Source organism: Falco rusticolus, chromosome 3 (genome assembly GCF_015220075.1).
Source record: "Falco rusticolus isolate bFalRus1 chromosome 3, bFalRus1.pri, whole genome shotgun sequence".
NCBI classification, from domain to species: domain Eukaryota; kingdom Metazoa; phylum Chordata; class Aves; order Falconiformes; family Falconidae; genus Falco; species Falco rusticolus.
This window is the reverse complement of record NC_051189.1, coordinates 57,506,056-57,532,471: the sequence shown is the minus strand read 5'-3', so window position 1 is coordinate 57,532,471 and position 26,416 is coordinate 57,506,056. Positions and strand designations below refer to the sequence as shown.

General features: G+C 43.5%; 1 protein-coding gene across 5 annotated transcripts in view; it reads right to left on the bottom strand.

The window, feature by feature from the left end:
- Positions 1–11,524, bottom strand: part of SMCHD1 (structural maintenance of chromosomes flexible hinge domain containing 1) — a 90,941-nt gene extending 79,417 nt beyond the window's left edge. Inside the window, exon 1 of one of the 5 annotated variants that reach the window (XR_005102971.1) lies at positions 11,239–11,524. Coding sequence is in view for 3 of the 5 variants with exons in the window: in XM_037379086.1 (XP_037234983.1) it covers positions 11,239–11,418 (180 nt within the window). In the remaining 2 variants the exon portion in view is untranslated. Of the gene's footprint in view, positions 1–471; positions 555–1,182; positions 1,286–1,306; positions 1,457–11,238 lie in introns of those variants that run through there. The other 4 variants (XM_037379086.1, XM_037379087.1, XM_037379088.1 and 1 more) reach the window with 4 other exon arrangements.
- Positions 11,525–26,416: the final 14,892 nt, after the last annotated feature.

Sequence of the window (26,416 nt, the reverse complement as noted above, 5' to 3'; positions counted from 1 at the left end):
GGGCTGAAGAATGAGACTGAACAGCACTTCAGACTGTGCAACTACAACAGCAATAGTCATGATTTAGAGGGTGTCCCATATTTAATCGCAGTCTTTTGACATGTTCAACCAACCAAAGCTTCTTAGTGTTGGATACACATTTAAGTCTTTCTTCTTCAATTATATGACATATTTAAAGAGAAAATAACAAAGATTTCTTTTAGAAAATTCATTACCATTAAAACACTTAAGTATATTCTTCTAAACCTAAACAATCTTCACCACTTTGCTGCCTCCAACTTTTCAGTAAGTTTCTGTAGCTTTGGAGTTTTTCTCCTGCTTTCTACATACATTTATATGCCCCTACACCTGCCCTTATTTTTGCATCCTGACATCTAACACTGACCTCTTTCTCAAAAAAATAAATATCTGTATTTTTCTTGTGCCTTTCCAGATCTTTGAAACTTAAGTAAAAGTCAACTCTGGTCATACCTAACTCCATCAACCCCTTCAGTCCTGCAGTCATGACTCCAACAGGTGCTTTCTGCACTTTTAGTCAAGATTCTTCCCTGAAGCTCCTGCATTCCCTGTTGCAGTCTGCCCTCATCATTTTCCACACCTCTTGCTCTCCATCCCTAGTACTCAGATTCACAAAAATATTTTTAAAACATTGCTTTAAGTTTCATTAGAAGTCTGCTTTCCATCCTTCAGTTACTTTCTCCCTATCCTTCAGTTACTTTCTCCCTAGCTGCAACTATGTTAAATAGACAGTAACTATCAACAAAATTGTCAAATTTCTCATAGCACTTGGTGCAAGTGAAACAAATGGAGATAGCAGGAAGAGACTAGTGTACAGACTTAAGAGTCTGGAGTAATTATTACTTTTTAACTTCTACATTCAGATTACTTCAATTTAAGCTCTCACATTACACAAATTTCCACATGGCAAACCTGCACAGAAAAAAAAATAAAATTGCTCAGAGCAAGAAAAATAAGCAATAAAAAACATGGCAACTAGAAAACTAACATCCTGCTGTACCATTCGAGGTTAACGGTCAATACAGAATAACTGGAGAGTTTCACACGTGAAAGCAAGGATAAGCATCTTCCCCCCCCCCCCAGGCATAATTACAGTTTCCCAGTTTTCTTTACCTCCCAAAAGCTCTTCCACCCTCAAAACCTTAGGAAGAATGCAGTATTTACTTTAAGGCAGCAAGAAGTTACGATGAAGTAGTGCATGCACAAGACAGCAGTCTGCTAACTGAGCGGAGGCAGCTCCTCCTTCTGGTCCTTCCCACATTCCAGGCTGAGCCTCAACTAAACCTACCACAACAGCCTTGCAGGCAGAGCTACACCTGCATTTCTTGGGGGAGCCCAGCATTACTGCGTCTACTTGCAGCAGGTCCTTTCCACTTAGCAACAAATGGCTGCCATTTCGAGATAAGCTACTGGGCAGGTTCATGGACCAAGTCTGGCAGTCCTAACTACAGATAACCTGTTTTTCTTGTCTGTGCCAGAATTTAAGAGGCAGCACCCCTTCTAAACTTTGGTCGACTTTTGGAAAATTTCTCAGTTTGAAAGCTTCACTTGTATATGAGACCTATTTGTTTTACTTCCTTCCTCTCTCTGTCCTACACTCTTAGTTATCCCAGCCCCTGCCTCTTCCTACTATGCCATGTAGAAGTGAGGTGGCAGCACAGTTGTCCCATTACATGGATGTGGTCTTCAGGAAGGTGAACTGGTCATTCCTGAATAAAAGTGAACCTAGTGGGTAATTTACTTGAACAGTTGATGATGTTTCATTTAATTCTGACAATGTTTGGTCAAGTTTTTAATTTCTCACTAAGATTCTTGCATGTAAGAGACATGGCATCTTCTGTTGATTTGATATAAAATTCAGGTTTCACTGGCATTGTGCCCTTTTTCAAATAAGCACTTAAGATGCACCCAATTCTTGACTTCAGAAAACTCACACAACATTCAGATTATAAATCTGTTGGTTATTCTTTTTCAAATTGTCTAGATGCACAATCATGTCTAGCTTCTGATGTCATCAAAATCTTGACAAGTACAATAGAATCACTATACTTAGAAAATGCCTCTGCACATTCACAGTGAAAGCACGTTCGAAGGTTATTGTGTTAAAACAGCTAGGCAGAAAGCTTTTGGTTTTTTGGATACAAAAGAACAAGACTTTGGGGAAAAAAGAGAGGCAACCTCCAAATTAATCCACAACCTAGGTGAAAAAAAATGAATAATAATTGTATGTTCTCTAAAAACAGACATCAAAAGTCTGTACCAAAAGTACATCAAAAGTCAAGGATTCCTACGCTATTGGTTACATATGACACTATGTGCAAACACAAAAGTCAAAATGTTACAAAGATGAACAGCTGTATGCACACCAAAAGAGAAAAAAGCTACCTAAAAGCTAAAAAGTATAGATGATGAACCAAATTTTTGAATAATCTGGGAAAACACCCATAGCTGTTTAGTAAAAGCCATTCAATTTGTTTGCTAAGGTACATTTGAAGGTGTGGTGAGTTACACTGCAGGGTTTTGGCGCCAGAGAGCTGTAGGGGTGACCAGTGCAGGAGGAGGCCATGAATTGCCCTGAGCAAGACACAGTCAGTGCCAGATAGTGCTCAAACTGATGGAGCAGCCCACTGCATGCCAAAATTTCAACCAGAAGGGCACATGGTGCTTCTGCTCAAACATACTGGGGAAGAAATAAATGAGATCATGGAGAAGCCACAGAGAAGACACTGCTTGTGACAGACAAATGGAAAGGATGTGCTCCATGCTAGCGCAGGGATGGCCCCGAAGGTGCTGGGGCCCATGGTAGATCCATGTCAGGGCAGGGAATTTCCCTGCTCTGTCCTCCTATTCCCACAGGGCTGTGACCTTTGGACAAGCCACCAGAGCAGAAGAAAACTGGTAAAGAGCAGCACAGGAAACCCTGCACGTGGCCACCCTGACCTCTTGTACTGCCTGTTGCCTAACCAAAGGAATTGGGCTTGACTGAGCGTTGTGCACAGGATGAACAAGGGAAGCTTAGACTAGGAATGGGGGGAGAGAGATGTATGACAGATTAGCTTCCCCCCCCAATCAATAATCAAAAGTTTGTGTTAATTTACAGTCAGTTAAATTAAGAAAAATTCCCTGAGTCAAGCCTGTTTTGCCACAGCAGGATGTCAGTCATCTTACCTATGAAGTGATACATTAGCCAAAAAGCTGTCTTTGTTCAAACAAAAGAAATGCATTCTTTATAAACTGGAGGCTCAGTCTGGAGCGCTGCCTATATTTCATGATACATAAATAAAGCTAATATCTCTCAATTTGTTGGTGGATGTTTATGACACGAGATCAAGATAATGCTATAAGAGCTTAAAACAGCCAAACAAATGCCAGATGCCCAAGAAGCTTTCAGTGAAACAATTTACAGGTACAATGTATGACAGCATGAATGAACTGTAATCTTTCTAACCCTGAAATCTGAACCAAGAAGCAAGGTTCAATTTATATACTTGCTTCAGTTGCAGGTTTTCTTTATAAACTAAAAAAACCCCAAAACTCTCAAAACAGAACACAAGCCCACAAATCACAGACAACTCCTCAGCAGCTAAGACTCCTTCCCAAGAGGCCTCAGTTTCTTTTCGCTTTCACATATGAGCACATAAGCACCAAAGCAAATTTTGCTGCTATTTGATGTGAACACACACTGTGAGGCTTACCTGGCTAGTAACCCAACTAGAACACTTCACATGAAGTCAGCATAGATTTCACCTCTAGATCTACCATCTATTTTTGTTCAACAACCAAACGTTCAACTTCACGTGCATACCACCACAGCTTGCAATAACATGGATAGGCTTGAAGTAGTAAGTGAAGTAACACAATGTAAGCACAGAATCACTGGTCTGCTTCCAGTGGTCCTCCAAGGCTATTACCATGAGCTAGTAATTTCTGGTGCTGACTTTTCAAACTGAAGGAATGAACAGTCTCACACGTGACTGACACAAAATAGTGAAACCAAAAAACAGTATCTTTAGAGAAAACATTTAACCCCTTGCAATCCAAACTTTTCCAACACAAACAGTTGATCCCTACAACAAGCAACTTCCATACGTTTAAAAATTCTCTGCCTCCTCCTCCTATAGTAACCGTTCCCAGCAGGCAGATGCACAAGAATGTTGTAAAGAATGTGCTTCAGAGCTTGGTGAGGTAACCAAGGGATAACAGAGAATTAACAGCCATGCAGCTGCCTTCCACAATGTGGCACCTAGCTCCGAAATAGTTTTCTGGCTAATATAACTGTATTGCCAGTGCAAACCTCTTAAACGGGACCTGAACTGTATTAGTTAAATGGACAGCATTGAAAATGCCATTGACAGATTTCTTTACATTACAGCTGCTCATTTTCACAAGACTTATCAACACAACTCAGCTACTTAATGTGATAAAAAGCAATACAGCTTTACTTGGAGTATTTCACTCCTTTGCAGGAACTTGTTCAGGAATCTAAAAAAGAAACCTAAATACCACATACAAACTCTAAGAGGCCTGCAGCCTTCTGTAACTTTGTATGTGATTAACTCAATGTCCCATGCTATTTGCTAATTTTTCACCTAAAGATACACATTTATCAGTTAGCTATACTGCTTTATGTCACATTTAAAATTATCAGTTCAGATTTAGAGAAAACCTCTTAGATCAACAAATTAATGAAACTATAAGGAAAAAGGATTTTATTCTCAAATCACAGATTTTCAAACCAAGAACTGTCTTTCAGTAGTGCTTGTGGATACTGAGATATTTGTATCATCTCAGTTATTCATACAACTACATAACACTAAAGTCATTCACACAAATCAGCAAATACAAAACCTAAGTTATAAGCAGATAGAGCGGAGACAAAAACTTTGCTGGAAGTTGAGAACAACCGAATGTAACTCATAAGAGTGCTAATTAAATAAACTTTTCCAGTCCACTGTTGGGTCAGCTAGCCTCAACATGACAATAACCTGCTGAGGATCTGGTAGCAAAGATCTGGTACTGAGCACTCATGGCAGCAGAGCAAGTATGATAACAATAATCTTTAATCATAATCTGAACGAGCTTGCCTAATGTCAGAGCACATGATATACACAGATATACACAGAGTATATGATCTTTGGACACCAACAGAAAGGGGATCCAAAAGTGTCTAGAAAAGCAGTTGTATTCGAAGAAACACAGAAATTATTTCTAAGCATTTCTTGGAGCTCAAAGCAAAGAGCTGTATATTACAGAAACAAAAGAACACCCAGTAGCCCTTTTCTTCTGGGCACATGGTCACTAGAGACAACCTACAAACAAAACCCGGTAGTGAACACCAGTGTTCTGAAACATTTTCCAGCCATCCTTTATTGATGGAGTCATCTCCATCTAATGAACTAATTACAGAAGATGACATTTGCAGAACTTTTATGTGTCATCTTCTCTTGTCCTACCTAAAAGCTTCACTACTTTCAGAAGTTCAGTTGATACACTTCTAAATATTTACAAAAAGATACCATGAAAAGGTGTTAGGATGTGAACAGATGGTTCAACAGAAACACTAAGAACACTGCTGCCTGTCACATGATCCAGTAATAGAAGAAGTTTTTATGCAGTACCTTAAAGTAAAGCTTTACGGTAATTTTGGTGGAAAAACGGGGACAAGAAGAGAGGGACATTGCATCACAAGAAGCCATATAACTCATTGTTCTGGACAAGATTTCATAGATCTAGGTAACTCACACATCTTTTCAAGATTTGCAAGACTTAACAAGTAGAAAGAAGCTGGGCACCCTAGAATTCATGCAAAGAGCACGCGGTCATCACTAGACTTGTTCGGAGTCTAGACAAATACTTTCACAGACCTTCATAAGCTACTGTGTCTAAAAGCACAACCACAAATATTAATGAGTGCAGCTATCAGCCAAAATTTTGACATCAACTCCATACAGTTTCCACCATGAAAATACTTTGTATGGCATCACTTTAGTTAAAATTACAAGAATTCCAAAGCCACTCTTCAAAAGCAAAAAGTATTTGGTCACACCTAAGAAGGTGCACCTGGGTAACTAATGCTGAGGGAATGCAGATACTCTGCATTTGACCATACTGCCAGCACTCAGATTTGAGCAGGAACTTAAGAACAACAAAGCTTCCAAATCAGTAAGCACATAGTAAGATAGTAACTAAGTGCACAAAGGTATGCAAACTGCATCTTTCTTCCCACAGAAATGTCAGTAACAAACATGACAATACACAAGCATTCCAGTGAAGCCTGAAATACAATACAAGTTTTGGAAAAAAACTCACAATATTGTTGCATCTTACACTTACCTTACAGTACCTCCAACAGTTTATTTAAGAATCAAGGAAAAACTTGTTTCCTGCACACATGTAATGTTTACAAATCTATTTTTACTTTCCAATTATACAGAATCTTGGGAAGTGAGTAAATGAACATAGGTTCATAATATAAAAATATAATTATTGCAAGATGGATTGATTTCATCATTAAGAATGGAAGTACTTTTATTGAGCAAATTTATCAGAACAGTTATCTCAGGAAATAATCTGAATACCTCAAATACATTTAAGAGTTACCCTCTGGTGCTACAAACACCAGAAGTTGCTAATATCTTTTCACTGATCTCAAATAATTTCATTAGACATTATTCATTAGGCACTGGCAAGCAAATATTCACAAAAAAAATATTTACACTTATTTCTTGAGTTTCCACCACAGCTATGCTTCTTCTCCATATTCCCTCAATGAACATCCTTTTTTGCTTCTTAGCTTACTGATATACTGGCAAGATCATCTGTTTAAATACTAGGTAGACTGTTAGGATACAATGGGAATCTCAACAAAAGATGTGACAAAAGATCAAAAGCAAAATATTTTGGTTTATTGCCATGTCTGAATTTTGAGTATTTACTTGAATTACAGTTATTTACTTTCCATACAAATTACAGATCTATACTTCCTATATATTTCTTCAAACAAGGAGGTCACAACAATGATGAAGTTTCATAAGAATTAAAGCAGCATTTAGCAACGCGTTCAATTCCCATTTAAGTAGTAACACCAGCTCTCCTCAGACTGGTACTTCACCTCAAAGCCTCCCAAAACCCCCTTCACACATAGCAAAACTTCTGTGCTGTTTTCAACACAGATACTTTTCTGCTTTAAAAGGACTATGACTTCTCTTAAGTGCCTGGAAGGATTCCTATGAGCTTAGCAGCAAACTGGAATGCACCAGCTTCACCGTGTACCTGGACAATGTGAGCAAAAGATCTAGGAAAAGCTGCCAACAAAGTTTAGCTCCATTCTGCTCACTGCAGGTAAGTATTTTCCAGTTATATGCTCAACATCAGGACAAGCAGTGGGGCATATATCTAATACAAGACAACAGCAAGGTGTACAAGCAATAGCAATCCCAAGAAGAGATAAAACTCCATATTTAATTCACTTATTCACTTAAACTTCATGGTTCTGTGGACTGAAGTTACATGACTGTGCCACATATGCTTGACAGTGCTCAAATGGAATAATCAAGCACATAGATCATTGTTTATTAGGAGGTTTCTGCTTTAATATTAAAAAAAAACCCACTAAAAAAACCCAACAACACAACTTACACACACACACACACACACTCAGAAGGAAAGGCTAATTTCTCAGTATATAAAGCTACATCCAACCACACTGCCATGCATGAACTTGTTAAGGGGCAGTGAAAAAATTTCACAAGGTGACAGCTATTTGCTTCCAAAACAAAAAACCCCAGTCTCAAAAATTAATAAAGACTATTTTAGTAATAATGGAGTAACATTTTATATGACTACAGAGAGGCCACGAATCACTCCTAGATCAACCTCTCAGTGGCCGAATCTCTTGTTCTCAAGAATCAGTTATTTTACTACACAAACAGGAAAACAGCACCCTAAGACCATGCCTTCAGGCATTCAAGTTATTTTCAGCTCAGAATCATCAGATACTGCCATCAGGTTTAACTTCATTATTTATTCACATTTACATTCTCCTTTGACTCCTACACATCTAGTTATATCCAAAGGAATTCTCTTACATCACAGGAAGTTGTTCACAGCAGGAACAGTTCCAATAGCTTAGTATTTCTGGCGCCCTTGCCAGAAATTACCACCCCCACAGCCTGCTGGCAGACAGGAAAACATACACACACCTTCGCTACTACAGTAGAATCATTCAGTCGCATGATGAACTGCCAGTGAAAGTTGATTTAAAGCTGAGCCTGTAGTGAGGCTGAGCCACCAGACAGGATACTCATGGAAACAACCCTACTAGATATGCAGCATTTGCCTGATCAAGCACTCAGATGGTATCTAGTAGCTTTAATTGGAAAAAAGCAAGTACAACATTCCACTTCATCTCTGAACAGTTCAAAACTTGCTTATTAAAATAATCTTTCTTCCTGAACTTTCATCACTTCTCTGACACATTTTCAGCACCATGAAGTGGGGAAAGGCTGTTCCACTCAGGTGCCTAATGCGTTCACCATGTTTTTTCCTGGAAGTAGTTAGCAGCAACTTTCAAGATACCAGAAATCCAGCACTTTGGAGTACAACACACTGAGAAACACAAATGCACAAAGCTCCCAGAGGTATCAAGATGCCAGATCATTCTTCAAGAAGCCTAATGAGAACCTGTACACTGCGGGTGTGGGAGACATCAAACTTCCTGGACCTCAGCCTGCATACTTTTCACTGTACCAGCACTTACTGGTCTTGTCAAACCGTCTGTCCCAGCACACTTTCAGAGTTAGATGCCCCACATATAATGAAATCTCTTAGGCACAGAGAGTCACCAACTGAAATTAGATGCCTCTGACTGAACTCACAGATAGTCAACACGATACCGGTGAAGGCCTTTCTCTAAGGGAATGATCATGTGAGCTTCATGTTGCACAAGTTCATAAAAGCACTGACTATTATCCTTAACACCCCAAAACAGCCACCAGGACTGGCAACAGAGATTATGGTGTCGACATGGTAAGAAACTATACTTAAAATTTTACTGTCACAGGCACCAAATCCAAACACATCAAGCTCTGCTTTGCAGTGCCAGACTTCTCAAATGCTATGTTGCACATCTGAGCACTCTGGCTACTGGCATTAAAGTACCGACCTCACAATGTCAGTATGTTTTTAAGATAAGAAAACTCTAAAGCTGTTTGTACCCAAGATTTGCTACATCTTGTGATTACGGCTTATTTCTGTACCAGACTGCAAATATGCCAAATGCTCAGTGAACTACTGAACACCATGAGGATGCGTAGAAACAGAAGTCACTGGAGTGCACAGCATATATAAAAAAAGCCACGAAAAGAAAGACTCCCTTGTCTGTGACAAGTTGCAAATCAGTGTTAACCTCAGCCCATCAATTAATTACAAAAGCTAAGAAAAAAGATGGGTTAATCATCAACGTATTTTCCCTGAATACTGAAAATATGAAGTATCTTTGCAATTCATCCACTAGACACAGTTGAGATGGGATCCATTAAGGCAACTCTTGGAGGAAATCACATAATACTCATATTTCCTCATAGGAGACACCAACCCTACAATGATGCACCATTAAATAGGAAGTTGGTTCTTACAAGGCCATGAACCCACCCCACTAACTTCTCAGAATGTTACACTGCACTGCATAGAGCAGGGGTCCTCAAACTACAACCTGCGGGCTGGATACGGCCCCCCAGCGTCCTCAATCCGGCCCCCGGTATTTACAGAACCCCCCTGCCCAGGGTTGGGCGGGGGGGGAGAAACCAAGCAGCCGCAGATGGTTGCCTGCCACTTCATCTGCGCGCTGGCCCCCTGGTTAAAAAGTTTGAGGACCCCTGGCACAGAGTGTACCGATTTCTTTATTTCACTCAGTTACTTGTTTCTTCCAGTCTTCTGAACTTTAGGGCTGCTGATCAGATCAATGGATGCGCTAACACTCCATAGCCATGTTACTGCCGAGTAACAGACTTGGCACCTCTAATGGAATATGAATATGCCATTTTGAAGACTGAAGCAGAACTGTGCAAGGAGGCAGTCATGTGTGACAGCTACTCCTGCGGACATTGATAACTCAAAGCTTACATGGCAGTAGGAAACCATTACATGAAACTCTATCCAGACATAGAACAAGTGAAGCAAATTCCCCCAAGAATTTACATCCTAGACAACAAAGTGCAAATTACACTGGATAAAGAAACTAAGACAGGATGTTTTATCAGACTAAATCAGCGCATAGTTGACAGCTGATTTTCCTGTGCGCTTCACAATATAAAACACACGCAGGCAACGAGCAGCTTTATAGCATTTATTACTCCCTCAGAAAACTAAACCATGGCGGGAAGTGAGCGATGCCTACTGGTATCACTAACAAACTAAAGCAAACCGCCGGCGCGCAGAAGGCGACCTCTACCGCCAGGAGGCCTGAAGACAGGGAAAGTTCTCGCTGCTCGTAACGAACGCAAAGGGGACTGACAGGGTACGCGAGCCCGCAAAGACCCGGCCAGGGAAAGCATTCGAACGGCTGCCACGGCCGCCGGCTCCGCAGAGAGGCAGTTACGGGGCTCAGGGCGGGAAGCGAACGGCGCTCATCGCCGCCGCCGCCAGCAGAGCCCCCGCCGGTCCGGCCCCCGCCGCGCTGCACCGTGCCCGAGGACGCGGCTCCGCGCCGCCGCCGCCAGCTCCCCGCGCGAGGGAGCTCGCGAGCCGCCCGCGCTCTTCCCGCCCGCCGCCAGGGGCAGCTCCCGCCGCCGCCCCGCACGGCCGTTGGCGGCGCGGCGGGCCCGGAGCCCGGGGGAAGGGGACGCCAAGGCAGCGGGCGCGACCCCTCCTCGACGTCCGTCCGCCCGTCCCGGCAAGAAAGTTCGGGGCAGGGCGGCGGGCGCGGCCCGCGCCCCCCGCCGGCAGGCGGAAGAGGCGGCCTCTCCCTTCCGCCCGCGGCCGCCCAACGGCCCCCGGCCGGGGCCGGGCCCCCCTCGCACGTGAGGCGGCGGCACGTGCCGGTCAACCCCCGGCGCCGCGAGGCCCGGCCGCGCACACGGGCGGGTGGAACGTCGGCGGCGACTGTTAGCGCCCCTCGGCCGCGCCTGCCCCCGCCGCCGGGGGGGAGCGTTAACGGCGCGGCCGGCCCCGCCGTCCCGCCCGCCGCCGTCGCCCTTGCCGCGACCCCCCCGCCCCCTGCACCTGGCAGACGGCATTGCGGAAGCCGCGGTAGCTGTCCTTGCCGTAGCTAAGCACTTTCTCGTCGGGGTCCGCCTGCTCCTGGCGCCGGTCGAAGAGAAACACGGTGCGGTCGCTGCTGCCGCGAGGCGTCAGCGACACCGGCCTGCAAGCTCCGCGGCTGCCTCCCGCCGCTGCTGCCATGTTGGGAAACCGCGGAGACGGGGAACCGTCCCGTAGTGATAATGGCGGCAACGGCGGTACCTACTGCCTGGCCCGCGAGCTCCCCCGCCTGGCGCTGCCCGGCGCGCGCGCGGAAGCCCCGGCTGGGGAAGGGGGGAGGAGCCAGGCGGGCGGCCCGGAAAGGGACGGCGGGGGCGGGGCGCGGGCTGCAAGCGAAAGCGCTCCTCAGCGCCGCGACCTCGGAACGAGTTCCCGCCCAACGTGTTACGTCACTTCCCTCGCCGCGGGGCGGGGCGGGGCGCATTTGGGGCGCGGCGCTGCAGCTGCAGGCGTGGCGCAGGCGTGGCGCAGGCGTGGCGCAGGCGTGGCGCAGGCGTGGCGCAGGCGTGGCGCAGGCGTGGCGCAGGCGTGGCGCAGGCGTGGCGCAGGCGTGGCGCAGGCGTGGCGCAGGCGTGGCGCAGGCGTGGCGCAGGCGTGGCGCAGGCGTGGCGCAGGCGTGGCGCAGGCGTGGCGCAGGCGTGGCGCAGGCGTGGCGCAGGCGAGTGGGGCCGCGTGCTGCGCCCGAGCCGGCTGCGACGGTTGACGCGCCTGAGGCCGCCGCCCGCTGCCGTTTCCGCGGGGCGCGGTGAGGGTGGCCGTCGCCTGGGGGGCGCTTGGAGGCCTAGTTCGTCTGCCTTAAAACAAACCGGGCGATCGAGATCCATGAGCCGTTGGTTATTCTTTTTGGTCTTTAATGCGTGAAGCACTTTCCTCCTCTGAAGGAATGAGTTGGTGTAGTGTCTTCAGTCTTAAATTTAAGACTTCAATTAAAAAATGTATTTAAAACGTGAAACGCGGTAAAGTTCTTGAGTATTTTTGTATGTGCAGGACCCAAATGACTTTTCTTGTGCCACTATAGAGGAGCAGTAGGAGTAGAGTAGCAGCAAAGCTGCCGTTGACATAAAATCATTCAAGAAATACAGTCTTTACCCTCTTTAAGCACCAGCAAAACATTGTTATCAGGAAACTCAGGATCTTTTGATGTGTTACTCAATGTAGGGTAAACTAACAACTTTTCCTCTGTCGTAATAGGGACATAATTGGGGCATACTTCATAAACGAGCTTGGAGAAAGAAATTCAAAAATTGTGATTTATGCGTTAGGGTTTTTGGAAGGTGCAGCTAATGCTCCTGAGGTGGTTAACTCAGAGGAACAATGTGTTCTCAGTTTTGTGTGTTCTTGTCATACTTGCAGTTCATTCTTCCCTGCTGTGTTCTTACATGGAGTTTATGCATAGTCTTCCAGTACTGTCAGTTGTGTGTAACAGTTAAAAGAGTTGCCTCAGTATTCGCTGTCATTTCTGAGAGACGCCTCTGGTCTAAGAATACATAAATGTTGTTAAGTGGCAACATTTTTATTTGTAGTCCCTCTTTAATTCGAGGGTGACATTTTCACTGTGATATAACTGCTTGTACAGCTTGAGATCTAGAAGACATATATGGCTGGACACTTTGATCTTTGACCTTCAGGCCCTCTAAAAAGATTATACACACGTACACCCCCCCAGTTGTAAATTAATTACTTTCAAGCTTTCTTGGTGCAAAATTGCATGTTCATTGAGCTCTCATTTAGTAGTGCTCAAGGGGTACATAGGGTGTAGTCTTCTTACCATATGAATACAAAACGAAACAGAAAACTGTCCAAAGGAATCCAGTCCTCCTCCTATGTACTCTGCCCTGCTTGTCTAGAAAAGGCATGAACAGGAATGCTCGGAAGAGTGCAGCTGCTTCTTTTTTAAGGACACTTAGCTTTGAAAGGGAAGAATTGCGATGGCATGTGGGGGAAGTTTGTACAACAGTCGAATTGGTGAATAGCAGAAAAAAACCCAAACAGAAAAAAAAATGCAAGAGCAGAGGTTCATGGTGACTTGTGGAAACATCTCACAACCCGTGGAAGGTTGTAAAGCAGGTCAGGGGGATCGTTCCTCCTAACTTGCACGCCTAGTTCAACTCACGGTGCACATTCGTACACTTAAGTTGGTTAGTTCTGCCCGAAGTCTGCGCCTCCTAACTCATTACTGGCCAGTTTCTTTCCCGCTCCGATGTAAAGGTACAGCTCTTTATTAATCATTATGCGTGCTCCCCGCGCGGGGCATCTGCTCCCCTCGCGGGGGCCACTTGACGAGGAGGTCGCGATCTCCCACTACCACAATTACCTTTACCCTTCTTTTACGCATACTCCTAGTATCCTTGAGTCTTACTTCTTCAACCATTCGTTTCTTTTCACAGTTAGCATGTCTTTGTCAGAAGGCTCCTTATCCCTGAGCTCATCTGCATCAGTGCTAACAGCCCCCTCCTCGGACAATGGGGCTCCTGCCTGCCTACTGATGGTTCCCATTGTCGGTGCCATTCCTACTTGCGGCAGAGTTTGAGGTCTTGTGACAGAGTTTTAGGTTTCTTGCTACATTATTTTCCGTATCGGTGCAGTTACACGATAAGAAAGGAAATTGCGTAGTGGAACTGAGCACTCTGGAGTTTTGTGAGAACAAAGAGCATTTCTACTACCCGGTTAACAGATGAAGGATCTCATGAGAGTTTTTATACAGGCTATGACTCAGAGCCCCTCTAAGCGGTGACTTGATGAAATTTGGAAGGATGTATCAAACCTCTTTAAGAGTTCGTTAAACAGATTTTTGTTTTCCAGCGTATTTGTAAAGTATTTCTGGACTTGAGATAGCACTTCCATTTTAGAATGCTAACTGCTTCGGGGAAAAAAACCTGGTGAATTATTGCATCTGATTTCAAAATGAATACACCAAGCGGGTGAGGATGGTTCTAACTGAAATGCAGGCACTTCACTTGCATGGAAATAAGGTCCTCGTTATTCAGCCCATCTGCAAGCTGGCTTAAAGAGTGCCTGCAGTTGCAAAGTTCTAATTCTGCATTATGAAGTATTTTGTTCTATATATACTCTATAACTGAGTAATCCATTTCAGTTCTTATGGAGAATAACTTCCTTTGCTGGAAAAAGGAAAATTGCTTATATTGATCTGCTGGATTTTAAAGTCATATATCATGTTATTTTTCAACAGTAATAGTAGCAGTCGAGTTACCAATAATTTGTTCATCTTGCCATTTGATATTTCAGATGATGCTTAGGAATGTGGATTTTTTGTGTGTGTGAGAATGTGTTTACTATTATGTCCTGCTGTTACCAAAAATCATAACCAAGAAAACTCTCTAGACCGAATGATAATTTAGAAAGCTGATTGGTTTATTGCAACACTGGGTGCATGGGGGATTTTTCCTCCTAACATGTACATTGCGCTACTTGAGGGTATACACTATATACCTATATATATATATAGTAGAGTATTTGCATATTCATAGAACATTGCATATTCATTTTCATTCACACAGGATTGGTTACACATTTCTTGCTTCTAATGCAAATTAGTGCACATCCTTGGAGACGGCGCTATTGAAGCTTTTTACTAACTATGCAGGTGGGATTTTGCCCTCTTTCGTGGGGGGGGGGGGAGTGGAGGTGGGGGGGAACTATTTGAGTTGCAAGTCATGATCTTCCACTACCACAATTACTTCTGTCGTGCTTTCAACTAATGTTCCATTAGTGTTTGTGGATAGCGACACTTTCTCAGCTCACCTCCTCTTGTGGCCAGAATTTCCTCACTTGAAAGCTTCTTTTGCATGACTTATCTTAGTGTTCTTTTCACTGTCTGTTGTTTCCCGACCTTGTGACATCAGCAAAAGAGTGGAGGATTGTTCTTTCTTCATTCTAACTAAATTGTTTAAGTCTTTGGTATCACTACTTGTATCTAATTTTTTCATTCGAGGAATAAATTAAGTATCTGCTTTCTTTGTATTAAGGGAGAATATGAACTAAGTTCCAGCACTGGACATTTTTAGGTGGTAAGTATTTTCTAGAAATGTAATGAAAATCGGTGTCTTCACTCGAATAAAGCACACAGCCCTTCTAGTAGGTGCAGTGGTACAGTCTATTGCGTGATGCTGGATGCTACTGCCTATGTATGCTTAGTAGGTACAAAACTACAAATTCAGAGTTCTCTAACAAAAAGTGCTGCTCTTCCTTAAGGTAATAAAGGTTTTGTATCTAAGAAGAGGAGGCTGTGGCATCTAGCATTTAGAACTCCACAGACCTTTAACATGGCCCCTTACAGAAAGTACCTCAGTGAGAACCCCAGAGGTATGAAACAAAGTGACATCACTAGAACTGCTGAGGTGCAAACCAGCAGCATCATTACTCATAAAACTGAGAGACAGAAATCATAGAATAGGAACAAACAGTAAATTGTCATCATAATGTGCAAGCAGAGGTAGATGTGGAGAAGTGGGTTACTGAAGTGCTGTCTAGTTTGGGGGGTGGTGTTTTTGTTGTTTTTTTCCATTTACTTCTCAGTAACTTGAAAAAAATGAATGAGCAACTAAAGTGACAAAATTTGTGAAACACAATCCAGATAATCAAGTTGAGAGGACTGTAAAGACAGTCCATGGTTCTGAGATATCTGACCAACGTGATAACAGATTATTTTTTTTTTTAAATCAAGGGCAATACAGGGAGGAGGGGGAGGGACAAAGAACCATTCATTCACCCTCCTATGGTCCAAATTAACTCTGTCAGCTGGGCTTTGTGAGTAAAACTCATGTAAATTCTTACTGTTCATTGTGTACTTTGTTAACAAAAATACAATCTGACATACTGATTTAAAATCTAATGAAATAATGTCTCCGATGACTACAGATAGCTAATTGTGGAAAGTGTGCCTAACATAATTGGGATTTCTGAACTAAGAAATTATGGTTAAAAGTATAAAAATAGGAAAGATAATCCAGAATTTCCAATCTATCTTATAAAGCAAGAAGAATAGACATGTAGTTGTATTAAAAAACATGCAGAACTAATAGGAAAATATACTTTTCATAAAAAATTTCACTGAACTGTGAAATGTTTTCACGTAATGAGATTTAATGATTCAGTGACATTTCAAAACCATTTTTTCTTTGTACGAATACAAAGGAGATAAAGAGCTAGAAAGAATAAATAAAGAAATTATTACCATGAGACATACAAAATCCAAATATTACTGAGTAGGAAGAGTTTAAGTTGGAAAACAAATAATCCCATATCTGATCATTGTTGAGTTTTTTGCATTGTTTTCCAGAGCCATATTTGGAAGGATATCAGACTAGATGTGTTACCAAAATCTCGGAATGAAGAACTTATCGACACCAATGTGATATAGTTAAGCAGACACTTCTTTATTGACGGCCGGGTGCATGAGTGAGTCCTCTCACAATCAACGCACACCAAGTCTCAAAATCAGACACCATATATAGAAGTTACTCATACATATTCATTAAATATTCATGCATAATCATAATATTTCCTCTAAATCATTAACATATTCTCCTCCCATATCCGATTCTGTGCAGTAGAGCTTAGAAAGGTCCAGAAATGGGTCTGGGGTATGATTTGGGTAGGTGGTATATGAGTCGGTGGTCGCGATCTCCCCCTGCTGGAATTACCTTTTACTAAAGTTCACGGTTTCTTGGCAGGTAACTACAAGCTGTTCCAGTCGACTCTCCCCAGTTTCCATTCATCTTATATTCTGACATTTCAATACACTTTCTACATACAGAAGACTAGTCAAATACAAAGAAACCTTTCAAACCCTAAATTTATTACCTAAGTTTTAACAATGATTCTAGCCCATTCTTCTGGCCTTGGTACGAGACTATACAGAGGATCTCATAGCAGCTTTTACTATATAAGTTTCATTAAAATATATTTCTTATCCTTCTGTATTTCTATTCTATAAAATGATTTTATAAAATAAAATAATCAATCAAATAAAGTCAATCAATCTTAACTTATTTGCAAATCTGTAACAGATGGATACTTGTAGGATTGAGCCTGGCAGCTCTCCTAGGACTGTTGCAGAACTCTTTGGGGGAAAATGTGGCAATACCAGGCCTCTGCGAAAAGCGAACTGCGAACTAGCAAGAAAAGCTTTCCATTCATCCACTAGGGACAAATGGCTGCAGCCAAAAGAGCAGTGGTCATGAAATAAGTTTGATAGCAATACACTGCATCTTGTGAATACCAGAGTCACATCTCTCATGGGAAATGAATGAGGACGGACCAAACCTTAAATATGTTCTTCCCCTGAAAGACGAAGAAACAGGAATGATTCTTGAATGAGTACATGAAAACATGTATCTGAGAAATACATGTTGGGAGAAAACAGTTCTTCATTTGTGGAAAAGCTGTTGGAGTATAAGATTAATGTCTTCAAGCATTAATATTTTAATAGAATACTGCTGCTGTTATGCTTGCAAAGTTTTTTTTTTTAAGACCATGTCTGAAGAACTCCCTCTAACCGCACTCTTACAAGTCATAAGACTAGTCATTTGGCTAACTGGGAGGTCCCAGATGACTGGAGGATAGCCAATGTGACATCCATCTACAACAATGGCAGGAAGGAGGATCCAGGGAACTACAGGCCTGTCAGCCTGACCTCGGTGCCAGGGCAGGTTATGGAGCAGGTCATCCTGAACACCATCACGTGGCATGTCAGGACACCCAGGGGATCAGGCCCAGCCAGCGTGGGGTTATGAAAGGCAGGTCCTGCTTGATGAACCTGATCTCCTTCTATTAAAAGGTGACCTACCTATAGCGGATGAGGGAAAGGCCGTGGATGTGTCTCCCTGGACCTTAGTAAAGCCCTTGACACCGTCTCCCACAGCATCCTCCTGGAGAAACTGGGTGCCCATGGCTTGGGCAGGTGTACTCTGTGCTGGGTTAAAAGCTGGCTGGCTGGCCGAGCCCAGCTGGTGGTGAATGGAGTCACATCCAGCCGGGGACTGGTCACAAGTGGTGTTCCCCAGGGCTCAGTGCTGGGGCCAGTGCTGTTTAGTATCTTTATCGATGATCTGGACAAGGGGTTCGAGTGCCCCCTCAGTAAGTTTGCAGGTGACACCAAGTTGTGGGGGAGGGTTGATCTGCCGGAGGGCAGGCAGGCTCTGCAGAGGGATCTGGACGGGCTGGACCGATGGGCCGAGGCCAGTTGTATGAGGTTCCACAAGGCTCAGTGCCGGGTCCTGGCCTTGGGTTACAACAACTTCATGTAGCACTAAGGCTTGGGGCAGAGCGGCTGGGAAGCTGCCTGGGGGGTGGGAAAGGACCTGAACATGAGCCAGCAGCGTGTCCAGGTGGCCAAGAAGGCCAACAGCATCCTGGCTTGTATCCAAAATAGTGTGGCCAGCAGGACTAGGGCAGTGATCGTCAGTCCGTCCCCCTCCCCGTCCCCCCCGCCCCGTACTGGTGAGGCCACACCTCAAATACTGGGTTCAGTTTTGGGCCCCTCACTATGAGAAAGACATTGCGGTACTGGAGTGTGTCCAGAGAAGGGCAACAAAGCTGGTGAAGGGTGTGGAGCACAAGTCTTATGGGGAGTGGCTGAGGGAACTGGGGTTGTTTACCCTGGAGAAGAGATGCAGGGGAGACCTATTGCTCTCTACAACTACCTGAAAGGAGGCTGTAACAAGGAGGGTGTTGGTGTCTTCTTCTAAGTAAGAAGTGATAGGGCAAGATGAAATGGCCTCGAGTTGTGCCAGGGGAGGTTTAGATTGGATATAGGAAAAATTTCTTCACTGAAAGGATGGTGAAGCATTGGAACAGGCTGCCCAGGGAGGTGGCAGAGTCACTATCCCTGGAGGTGTTTAAAACGTGTAGATGCGGTGATTAGGGACATGGTTTAGTGATGGGACTTGGCAGTGCTGGGTTAACAGACTTGATGCTTTTAAAGGTCTTTTCCAACCTAAATGATTCTGTAAAGAATCATTCTGTCCTGTAAGAGGTGTAAGAAATAGGAAAACATCGTAAGTATGTTGTCACAGAAGAAGTCCTACTACATATGTGGGACATTACACTTTTCAATTCAAGTTGATATTGATTCGATATTACTTGCTTTTTCTCTGGAAGACTGCTTCCTCCTTTTACTCTTCCTATCACCTTGGCTTTTAGCACTTTCCCCTTACCCTGGCTGCTTTCTCCTGAACCATCAGGGAGCGCCTTCATCACCAGCTCAAGTAGCAGTGGCACCATGGAGTCCAAGCCAATCGGGCCAGGCAAGACCAGTTGACTGCTTAGTCATTTAGATGTCTAAATGGCAAGGCATCGCCCCATACTCCAGATTTTGAGATGGTGTCACAGTAACCAATTGGCCTGTTTTTCACACTGTGGGCAACTTTTTCTGTAAGCATGCGTCACAATTTCTGCTGTAGCACATGCAGAAGAGCTAGGGTTTAAAGAGCTTTTAGGCTAAGCATTTGTGTGCTCAGCACCTACTATAAAATGCCTGAAGAATATCTTCTGGGTAATCAGGCAGGTGAGATGTAGTAGCATAGGGATGTGGCGATGCGGAAGATCACGTGTTGTGACGGAAACGTAGGAACTAAGTAGAAAACCACCCACGAAGGGGCTGGCTCTGTTACTTGTATATAAGTGCCTGTATCTTTCAATAAACTGCCATTTAGCCTTCCTCTCCATGAGAGTCTGAGAGCTGATGGTCCCTCAGGTGCGGCGCTGAGGTTTGGACATGTCATAAGCTACATCAAGTGGTGACCCTGACGTCATCCTGGGAGGCAGCGCGCTGGATGACACTGGACCTCCGGAGGGGCAATGAAGCCAGAAAAAGATGTTGATGTTGATTCCGTGGTACAGGTATTGAGAAAAGGGGTGAAGGAGGCAGGGGGAAAATGCCCGCGGAAAGATATAACGGAAATCATCCTATGGATGAAGGGCAGAGGGTTGATTGTTAACCCACAAGATATTATGTGTTGTGAACTGTGGGAAAAATTTGAACAAGAAATTTGGGAATCTGAGAAAACGGGCACGACGGCGTGGGGTTCAACCTGGGGTAAGATATGTTGTGCTATGAAAAAACCCCGTGAACAGGCTCAAATATGGGCTGCGAAATATGGGAGCATCTATGTTTGGTACGGAGCGTCCTCGGCTTCCGGGAATACGTCGGGAATCGCAGGTGGGCACTTCAATAGCAGGGGACTCTAAACCTCCTAGTCCTCCTCCTAGTCCACCGGGTAATCTACCGGACAGCCAACCATCAGAAAGAAAGACGGAATGCTATCCGGTAGAAAATAAGAATGCAAAGCGGGAACAAAAGAACTTATACCCAACAGATGACTTGGCAAATTTAATGCGGAGATTAAAAGTTGAGGAACAAGAACAGCAGGAAAGGGGTAAGGCAAAAGAAAGTAGCGTGCGGGATAGAGAACATAAAGGACGGTTGGCAGAGTTAGAAAAGGAGCAAGGACAGAAGGAAAAGGATTGGATATCAGCAAAATGGTTACAGGAGGCTATTAGGCAAGGCGAAGACAGATTGCGCAGAATAGACAAAGCAGGGAATAACACCCAAACATGGTGCCAGCGAGAACAGCCGCTGAGTTATTTGGACGTGGCAATTCCCCCTTCATCTAGTTCAGATGAAGAGGAGGACTCAAAAAAGTGTGATAACGCAGCCAGCAATGAACTACCTGACGTAGACTGGTTGCCTAGGCACATCAGCCCAAGGGGAGCGAGATCAAGGACACACTCAGCACTGCTAGATAAGGAAGACAAGGGTACAGTCTATCGAACTAACAAAGGGAGGACTTTAACCGACATACAACAGGGAAAAGGAGGGATCCGAAGTTTTTTAGCACTGCTACTGGTTTTGGTGTCCTTGGTCAACGGTGACTGCCTGTACAACTGGACACTGATACAACTTCAAGAATCGCAAATACTACAATCTATAGTGACTCTGGGTGCTCCCTCCTTCAATGTCACGGTCTGTCAGCTGATGGGCCCAGATCTACTGGACGGTTGGCGAGCCCCAAATTGTGCTAGTAACAGTAGCAGATGGGACACTGGGGGTAGGAATACATATTGGTGCCCAAGTTCAAATCCCGGTAGAAGTTATTGTAATTCCCGTGGTTATTTTTATTGTGCCTACTGGGGTTGCAAAACTATTGCCACAGCATGGACTTCGAGTCAACCTGATAGATTTCTTATGGTAATGTGAGGTCCCTTTGGCTGTAAGACCCCTTCTAAAACTGATGGTGGGACGGTATGGCATCGTGGGAATTGTAGGTACCTCTGGATAAACATCACTAACCCGTCCAATCCAGCTTGGTTTATTGGCAAAACTTGGGGAGTAATGCTTTGGACATCAGGTACTGATAGGGGCACCCTTATTAAAATCATAAAAGAACCCCCACGGTACACCCCTCAATCTCAGCCCCTAGGCCCCAACGTAGTAATCTCAGGGCTTCTACCCCCACAGACCTGCACCCCTGACACAACACCCGAAGCGACTGACCCTTATCCCCTTTGGTCCATGATGCAGATGATGTACTTGACCTTGAATGAATCTAATCCAAACCTCACTAACCCCTGTTGGCTCTGCTATGACATCAAATCCCCATTTTATGAAGGTATTGCTTGGAATGGCACCTATAATTTATCTACGGAGGATGACCCCAGTTCATCTAAGTGGGAGAAGTCTAGTATCGGCCTCATGATGTCAGCGGTCAGGGGGGAGGGAACCTGTCTGGGCCAGGTGAAAAGGAGCTGGGTCTCGTTGTGTGCTTATAACATCTCTCAACAGTCCTTTAGTGGAAACGTCAAATGGATTATTCCCGGAGAAGGAGGGTGGTGGATTTGTTCCAGGAAGGGCCTCGTACCGTGTGTATCACTTGAACTTTTTAATAACATCACTGATTTTTGTATCCAAGTCTTAGTTATGCCAAGGATTCTGTATCATCCCTCGGAGGACATATATGCACACTGGGAAAAACAACCATCACCTGTCCGGGTCAAGAGGGAGCCGATAACAGCCATAACGGTAGCAACCCTCATGGCACTTGGAATCACCGGAACAGCGACTGGCATCACCTCCCTAGCTCAACAATGGAACGGCTGGAGCTCCTTGCGTGCAGCAGTTGATGAGGATTTAGAAAGACTTGAACGATCTATCTCAGCCCTAGAGAAATCCCTATCCTTGTTATTGGAGGTGGTCGTACAGAATAGGCGGGGCCTAGACCTTCTTTTCTTACAACAAGGAGGCTTCTGTGCAGCCCTGCAGGAAGAGTGCTTTTATGCGGACCACACACGCATAGCTAGAGATTCACTAGCAAAATTGCGTGAAGGTTTGCTACAGCGCAAACGAGAACGTGAGGCGCAGCAAGCAGGGTATGAATCCTGGTTTAACCAATCACCCTGGCTAACCACTTTATTACCTAGTCTTGCTGGTCCTCTTATTCTGATGTTGCTTTTAACTTTTGGACCTTGCATTTTTAATAGACTAGTAGCATTTATTAAGTCTCGCTTAGACACAGTAGAGGCACAGTATGTTTTGCTGGCTCACATGACTGACCATCATCACCAATGCACTTAATGTTGTATCTTTGCTAGCATGGAAGGGGGGAATTGTAGTAGCATAGGGATGTGGTGATGCTGAAGATCATGTGTTGTGACAGAAACGTAGGAACTAAGTAGAAAACTGCCCACGAAGGGGCTGGCTCTGCTACTTGTATATAAGTGCCTGCGCCTTTCAATAAACTGCCATTTAGCCTTCCTCTCCATGAGAGTCTGAGAGCTGATGGTCCCTCAGGTGCGGCGCTGAGGTTTGGACATGTCATAAGCTGCACCAGTGAGAAAGTTTGGGTTTTGCTGGTTGCTGGAAGAGAGCCTCAGCAATGCTGAATTGCCATTCTCTGGTTTCTTGTTTATTCCTGTACAATTTTATATCTTTCAAGGTGGTAGTTTTCCTCTTAAAAACCTACACTTGCCTGAACAGTGCAACCTCTCACTGTAGTTCTCCTTGTCTCGTGTGACTCTACTCTGCAGCTTTCCCTATGGCTTCCTTACAGCTGAGGGCCAAATCCCTGGGAGGGGGAAAAGGACAGTAAGTCACTATACATTATTAGTCAAGTGAAGCCCATTACTTTGGTGCCCTCTCTGCACTTCAAATGTCACGTAATGCCCCTTGCTGAACTCGTGACTCCAGACGCTCTTTTCCAGGCAGAATAGCAAAGCACTTTCATCTGGGTGCACAGTCACCTGTGTGTGCTAGCGCTGTGTTCTCAGAAGGGCCATGTGTTTCCTACTAATACAAAGGCATTCACTATTCTAAATAAATATGAATTCATTCATATGAATTGTATGAAGAGTGAAACAAAATTCCATACATCTTGCTTCTTCCAAAATATTTCTACACATTCCATCACCACCTGTCTTTCCATCTGCTTTGGACTCTTGCCAAACTGGTAAATATTTCAATGAAGGTGAAACTGGAATGACAGGCAATTTCATTTGCCTTTTAAATCTTAGCCCTGTGCAAAGGGTTCTTAAGACTGAAGTGCTGATCAGGTAAGACACTGCCAATTACAACTGATCTCATGCATGAGGTGCTAGGGAAAACACTATACAGACCACACATCACAAAGACTCCTTGTTATCATGAAGCTGTTGATGAGGACTTTTGGAATGGAGGGACAAGACAGTCGATGATCCTGTAGACAGACATGTGATCCGATCTGCTTCAGGCAAATACTGGAACTGGGAGACCCTTATGAACTGGAGTTCACAAGAGGTCCACTCTCTGGAGGCGAGTAGGGCACAACAGACCTCGCACCTGTAATGTTTTATATAGTACCCTACGGCCAGACTAGTACTAAGGACAGTCTCAAGTATGAATAAATCATCTAAAGCATTTTCTTTGCTTGGCATTTATTACTGTTTCCTGACCTGTGGTAAGTAACAGTTGCCTTTTATTCCTCTTGTAATTTTTTAATCTGGAAATCTGAAAAAAAACCAGCAAAACTGCACACAGATACTCTTTTGCCAGATCTTGCTGTTGTACTGATGCGAACTGACATCTTGAAAAATCCTGTAAACAAGTTCTACAGAAAAAGCCTGCAAAATTAAGAATTTTCTCATGCTGACTGAGCAGCCTCTGCCAACCTCCTGATACAGGACTGAAGATGTCAGTGCACTTCCCCGAGATATGACATTGACTAAGGCATCAACAGTCCCTCATCCAGTGAGAACACAGGGGCTCCTTTTTAAGGAGTGGATACAATCAAAAACATTCAACAAGCACCTAAAATATAAAACTCCAATGAAGATACAATAGTCCTATATGGAATATTGCAATATGGAGATCTTTGCAAGGTAAAAGGCCTCAACAATACATTATTTCATCATGCCAGGACCTTTTCACAGCCAAAAATCTGGAGAGCAAATGTTGAAAAAACACGGGTCAATTCCCTATTCTATACTAGTGCCAAAAGAGGAAGGTTAACTGACTTGAAAGGAGACATTAAGGTTTCCAAGTTATTAGGAAGTGACAGTGCTCCCCAGAGAAGAGTGGAAAGAATATATCTAGTCTTTTCAGGTTCTTTGCAGTGTTCAAAATACTTACATACCAAATAATCTGTGGAGCAGAGATAGGCAAGTAGTAGTCAGTACCCTTGTTCACAAAATCTGTTGCTTCACCTAGAGTCACTTGGCGTGAAAGACCATGGACTTCCTTTTTACTGTAAAGCATTGCTGCAGGGAGTTTCCCTTCTTACTGAAAAGGGAATGTCCTCAGCTGTTGGCCTTTTCTATTGTAGTCTTTCCAGAAAGAAGAAAAAAATATATATATGGTTTTTCGATTCTACCACAAAAGGTGGAGCAGGGATGAGAACTCACCTTAAAAGTCAAAGTACACAATATTAGAACTATTACAGAACCAACAAAGATCAACAAATTGTTATCCAGCTTGGAACTACAGACTTGCATAGGACATGCGGTACTGTACCTTGGCAAAACCAGCAAGAAGGGTCCTAGTAGCCTCATACACGAGCTGAATGGTCAGTGCAAAGTTAAAAAAAAAGCCTTACCAGGCTCACATGATGCACTCAAGGAGTACTCCAAAAACAACTACCCAGTTCATGACAGTAATATGAGTTTCTGACAAGAGAATTTGAAAAATAACACACTCTAGGGAAGAGAACAAAGCTATACACAGAGTTCTATCATGCTTCTACAGCATCAAGTATTATTTTTTTAGAAGCAGGTAAAAAAAAATAATCAGATAGAGTGGTCATGTGGAGTAGTACCCTTTAATGCTTAAGCTAGCAAATGGTTGCTTGGGAAGATTAACGCCAAAGGCAAAATGCGCATAAATCAGTTATCAAAGTAGCCTGGACCTTGGTTTCTTAGAGTTTTTAAAAAGCCACCTATTTTGAAAAAGTTTAAAACTATTTTTATTCCTTTCAGTTTATAGGAAATAGATGTTTCTATGTTTACATCTATTTTTCCTTTATACTATGCACATTTAACAGCAAGGATAGTAAGGGGATTAGTATTTGCTGCTAAGATAATTACCTAGTTCCTCCAGGAAAAAATCACATTAATTGTAGTTTTTATGTCATGTTTCTATACTTGCAGCAATAATCTATCTTTCAGAGAAACAGGTTTAAGAAATTTTATTGAGTATAAAAATGACATAAATATGAGGCATATTAACTAAACTGTACAAAAGATGCTCTAGCAGGAAATAAGGGAACTGTATCCATATAAAAGCCAAAAAATTTACAAACTACTCTTACTACTGAAATGTGTAGGTGCCAATGGTACATTCTCATTAAGATTTTACAGTCTGGTAAAAAGAAACAAACCCAAAATCAATAGCAGTAATTATTGTTCTAGTGCCTATTGTCTAAATTTAAAAGCCAGAATACAAATAAAAAAATGGCTACCTGACTTCTGGTATCATACAAGAGGAGGTATATTCAAGAAGCATTGAAAAATTCCCTCAATTTTAAAATGTCAAGATGCACTACCTAGTAAAAAATTGACTGATGTTAATCTATGTTATATTACAACATAAAAATCCCCATTGTATTTTATAGGACCTAGGTCAAGGCCCAAGCTGGTTCTAAAGTCAATTCAG